The sequence below is a fragment of the Pan troglodytes genome, chromosome 6 (assembly GCF_028858775.2).
Source record: "Pan troglodytes isolate AG18354 chromosome 6, NHGRI_mPanTro3-v2.0_pri, whole genome shotgun sequence".
Classification (NCBI taxonomy): domain Eukaryota; kingdom Metazoa; phylum Chordata; class Mammalia; order Primates; family Hominidae; genus Pan; species Pan troglodytes.
Genome location: NC_072404.2, coordinates 68,244,111 through 68,249,702, shown reverse-complemented (window position 1 = coordinate 68,249,702; position 5,592 = coordinate 68,244,111). Strand labels below are relative to the sequence as shown.

General features: G+C 35.2%; 1 protein-coding gene across 1 annotated transcript; it reads left to right on the top strand.

Annotated features, from left to right (window-relative positions):
- The first annotated feature begins 3,823 nt into the window (after window positions 1-3,823).
- Window positions 3,824-4,744, top strand: PANTROV1R201 (vomeronasal 1 receptor panTroV1R201). Its single transcript, NM_001167543.1, has one exon. The coding sequence runs from the start codon at window positions 3,824-3,826 to the stop codon at window positions 4,742-4,744; it is 921 nt and encodes a 306-aa protein (NP_001161015.1).
- The last annotated feature ends 848 nt before the right edge of the window (window positions 4,745-5,592 follow it).

Below are 5,592 nucleotides of genomic sequence, written 5' to 3'. Positions count from 1 at the left end.
GATGCGGTTTTCCAAATTGCAATTTTCAACTTGGAAATATTCCTCCAATTTCAATATTTGACACATTTGGTAAGACTCTTATCTATACTGTGATGCACAGTGGCATGATTGTACAAGACCTTTCAAATTAAAAAAAAAATGAGCATTACACTTAGCTGATATCTCCTCAGCTGAAATAATCAGAAAGAAACACTCTTCCAAAAGGATTTTAGGCTTTTTCCAAATTGGTAGTGTAGAATTTGTTATCAAGACCCTCCAGTATTTTTCTATTGCCTACATTTAAAGTAATAACTTTCCTACTTATTTTTTCCTTCGAGCTAGCTGGGAATTAAATGTCTTAAAATTATAAATACCCATGTCAGCAAGCATTGTGCTTCTAGCTGCAGTCTACACTAATTTCAACTTCCAAAGAGTGGCAGGTGCATTACAATCATTCAATGCATCTGATACTTACCATATTTATTATTTTAGTCTTTGTGTATTTTATAAAACTTCTTTTAACAGGCCTAATCTTGGTGGAAACATTTTTTCTTTTCTAAATTTGCTGGCTGTATTTTTCAGTTTGCCATTTATTGCCACTTAACAACAAACCCCTTCTCCCTGCCACCTAAATTTTTTAGGTCCAACAAGGCTGCTCAATGAATGTTGTGAAATGTATGATAAAAATGACATTTTTTATTAATATAATAAAAACATTTTAGATTTATATAGATTATATTTTAAAACTACACAAGGGACAGTGCAAACATCACTATTCAAATAATATTATTAATAAAATAACAATACTAAACAACTATATTTTATAATAAAGATGAGGAAGTTATTTTATCAAACTTCTTTTTCTACAAATAACATATCTATCATATGAAAAACAGCTTTTGGATTCCTGTTAAGTGGCTTTTTCCTTTTATATACCCTTTATCTTTGGTTCACATGTCTGATCTAAGCTTCTGTTTTTTATGATCAGATTTTCATTCCTGGTCAGTATAATGGTGTGTTATTCCACTATTATACATTATTATTTTTACACTTTGGGACTTAAGAACATTGAAATACACTAAAGTGAAAGGCAGTATAATGAGAATAAACTTGAGCTGCATTATGTGTTTACGGAGAGTGCTCAGGAGCTTCACCCTCAGCCCCAGCAGCCTTAGGTTGTCACTTCTAATGCCAAGAGCTAAGCTGTACATTTAGATTTTGAAATTTTTAATGGGTCACATGGAACAAAATTTTTCTTTGCACTCTGAACAACCTAAAAGTAGCATCTATGAATTTTTACCCTATTTTGTTTCATCTACTTTGGCATCATATTAATGCAAATTCCATAATTCTTCTACGGTGTAGTTGCCAGACTTATGAAATAACAATATAGAGTACAGCTGAATTTAATATTTGAATAAAAAATGACTTCTGCAATATGTTAAAGGCAATTAACAATTGTTTAGCTCTGGCAGGTGAGAAAAATTTTTGAAGATATAATCAATTCAATCATACTCTATCTGTGTCCTCTAATTTATGACAACCAAGATTGTGACAACCAAGATTGCTGATCTCGTCTGGGATCAGCATCAATGCTCTCAAGAGCCTCAGTGGGAAGATGCACCATCTGATCAAGCAGAAGATTATTCTGTTTCAGTGTGTTTAGGTTATTTACAGAGTAAGGAGAATGAATTAGAGAGCATAAGCTGGATGTTTTTTAGGGTGAAAAAATAAAGTATTAAAATTCTTATCTATGTTATTTAATCTATTTGTCCTATATCTTATTTTGGTGTGTGGTTCATAATATGTGGGTTATATTAATAAAACTATACAGATATATAGTTAATAACTCATTATACATATATTATTGTCTCATGTTCAAATATATTTTTCTAGTACTAAAATGTGATCCTTAAAATTTGGATACCATTAAGCCTTTAATTTAAAATTACTTCATTTTTTTTTTCCTGATGTTAACTTGACAGGAGAACTGAACTGCGCTGATGGTGTAGATGTGTGCTGGTGGAAATCTTTCATTGTTTCTAAGATAAATGCATTTACTTATTAATGTTTTGTAGAAAGAGTAATAACCATTTAATCAACTAGATGTTTCCTTTATAAAATCAAACATATCTGGTGGTTTTAGAGCAACTTTTTCTCAGTCACTAATTTTTTATTATTAACTAAGGATTCTCAATGTCAATATTTTTGCATCATCTCATATATTTTTATTTATGGAATTGTATAATGATAAGTGACCTGGAATCAGACACACTTTCATTTAAAACAAATCCGAGTGAATTTAATGGTGTTTCACTTTTTTAATGTCATGAAGCTAAATTGTTCTTAGCCCTGGATTAAAGTAAAATGATAAATGACTTCTGAATCTTGGCCAAGTAACATGAAATGGTGACTGCAAAATTGTTCCGCAAAATTTTACAAGGTGTTATATTATTGAAGTTATCCCAAGAAAACTTGAGCAGAATTATCTTTCTCATTGAAGACTAAGTATTTTGATCTTATTGAAGATCTTATTGAAGTATTTTTTATCTTATTGAATACTAAGTCTAACCGAAGACTTAGTATTCTTATTGAATACTCAGACTAAGACTTAAGTATTTTTCTAGGCATGGTAGAGTACCTCTGTATTAAGTGAAATCTCAGGAAGAAGACCAACATGTGACATTCTGATGCAACTTTATGGTGAAACAAAGTAATTAAAAGTAGTGGCCAGGCTCGGTGGCTGCTCCATGGCCCACGCCTGTCATCCTAGCACTTTAGGAGGTCAGAAGTTTGAGACCAGCCTGGTCAACATGGTGAAATCTTCTCTACTAAAATACAAAAATTAGCTGGTGTAGTGGTGAGCGCCACTTGGGAGGCTAAGGCAGGATAATTACTTGAACCCAGGAGGTAGAGTTTGCAGTGAGGAGAGATCATGCCACTGCACTCCAGCCTGGGTGACAGAGTAAGACTCTGTCTCAAAAAAAAAAAAAGGGGGTGTGTTTATTTTGTTGGTACCTGAGAGGAAAATATTAAAAAATGTGTTCTGAGAAAAGAGAGATCACACAATAAATCTCTGGGTTGTGAACTAAACTGAGATAGCCAGAACCATTTCTATATTATATGTAGTAAATTAGGGTTTGATTAAGCAGAATAATGTCCCCCAGTCCCTAGAAGGATATTGACATTTGAATTCCAAGATATCACATTACACATTACAATTCATGACAAAGAGAATATAAGGGTGCAGACAGGATGAAAATTGCTATTATGCTGATGAAATATCATGTATTTATCATGGTGAGTCCAGTAAAATCACAAGGGTCAAAAATCATGGAAGAGTGATGATGAATAAATTGTATCAAATGATAGATCGTGAGAAAGACTCGAATGTATTTTTAATTGTTGTAGTGAGTCTTTTCACATTAACATACATTTAATTCAACTGTACAAATACTATTCATTTTATATGCCCAATTGAAGTGCTAAATATTAAATGAGAGAACATAGAATAAGGATATGATTATTCAGATGAATGCCAAGGTACATGAGGAACATAGATAGTATGCACCTTAGACAGGCAAAATTGAAAACGTATTTATTATATATAGAGATTCATAATCACTATATATGTATACATTTATTTGGTTTAGAAAATAGTACAGGAGACACATTATCAAGAATTTATATAAGATGGGGTTATCAAGAAAATGAGAGTAAAATAAAAATAATGATAATGGTAATCATTTTGAACGCTGACAAAAGAACACTGATGACACAGATCTATTTTTTTCAGGTCTTCAAAACGTTTCTTCTATGTCATTAGGATGAACACACATTTCACATGTTATCTTTCAAAAAGGCCTTTTATTTTCAAGCTGGCATTGGAATCTCAGCCAACATCTTTCTTCTTCTCTGGCACATTTTCACATTCTTTAAGGATCACAAGCCTAAAAACCATGACCTGATCATCTGTCACTTGGCCTTTGCCCACATAGTGATGCTAGTCATTGCAGCAGAGTTATTGTCTCCAGACGTGTTTGAATCACTGAAATTTCAGAATAACTTCAGATGTAAGGCTGTGTTCTACACATACAAGGTAATGAGGGTCCTCTCTATCTGCAACACCTCTCTCCTGAGCATGCTTCAGGCCATCACCATTAGCCCCAGCACTTCCTGGTTGGTGAGATTTAAACATAAAATCACAAAACACAATATCCTGGGTTTACTCTTTTTTTGGTCCCTCAAGTTGTCTTTCAACAGTGACATGATAAGTTACACTGTAGGTTTTTCCAATGTGACCCAGATAATCCTGAATGTCAATAAATACTGCTCACTTTCCCCAATAAATGTCATCATCAGAAGGCTGTTTGTTACTCTGTCGTTATCCAGAGATGTCTTCCTTGTAGGAATCATGCTGCTCTCAAGTGCCTACATGGTGATTCTCTTGTCCAGGCATCAGAGGTGCTCCCAGCACCTTCACAGCACTAGCTTTTTATTAAGAACCTCCCCAGAGAAAAGGGCCACCAAGACCATCTTGCTGCTGGTGAGTTTCTTTCTGGTTATGTACTCATCGGACTTAATTGTCTCATCCTCCACAATGTTGTTATGGGTATTCAGTCCTGTCATCTACAGTGTCCACAAGTTTATGGTCAATGCCTATGCCACTGTCAGTCCTATGGTGCTAATCAGATCTGACAAAAGAATCATCAGTATTCTGCCAAAGGTTCATTGGAAGTGCCATCCATTTTTAACAAGTTGGTGATATTTATTTTGTCGTCATCAATTAAATTATTCAAAAACAAAATTTGCTATCTGATTTAAATAAAACATGTGGAATTGCACTTTTGTAATATCTAATTTTTGTTTTTTTTGAGATGGAGTCTCACTCTGTCATCCAGGCTAGAGTGCAGTGGTGTGATCTCGGCTCCTTACGGCCTCCGCCTCCCAGGTTCAAGCAATTCTCCTGCTTCAACCTCTCGAGTAGCTGGGACTACACGCATGTGCCACCATGCTCAGCTTTTCTTTTTTTTTTTTTTTTTTTTGGTATTTTTAGTAAAGACAGGGTTTCGCCATGTTTGCTAGGTTGTTCTTGAACTCCTGACCTCAAGTGATCAGCCCACCTCGGCCTCCCAAACTCCTGGAATTACAGGTGTGAACCACTATGCCCAGCCTATCTCAATATTTTTTAAATTTCCTGGTGCTAAGAACTACATGGTGTCCTCAGTTTGGTGTCCTCAGTTCAGTTTCCCCCATGATTTAATATTCCCCAAGCATGTCTCTCACTTCTTAATTTTACCTTTATACAGGAAACACTAATTTTTCTTTCTTTTTTTTTTGAGATGGAGTTTCACTCTTGTTGCCCAGTCAGGAGTACAAAGGTGTGACTTCTGCTCACTGCAACCTCCGCCTCCCGAGTTCAAGTGATTCACCTGCCTCAGCCTCCTAAGTAGCTGGGATTACAGGTTCCTGCCACCACACCTGGCTAATTTTTGTATTTTTAGTAGAGATGGGGTTTCACCATGTTGGCCAGGCTGGTCTCGAACTCCTGACCTCAGGTGATCTGCCCACCTCAGCCTCCCAAAGTGTTGGGATTACAGGCGTGAGCTACCA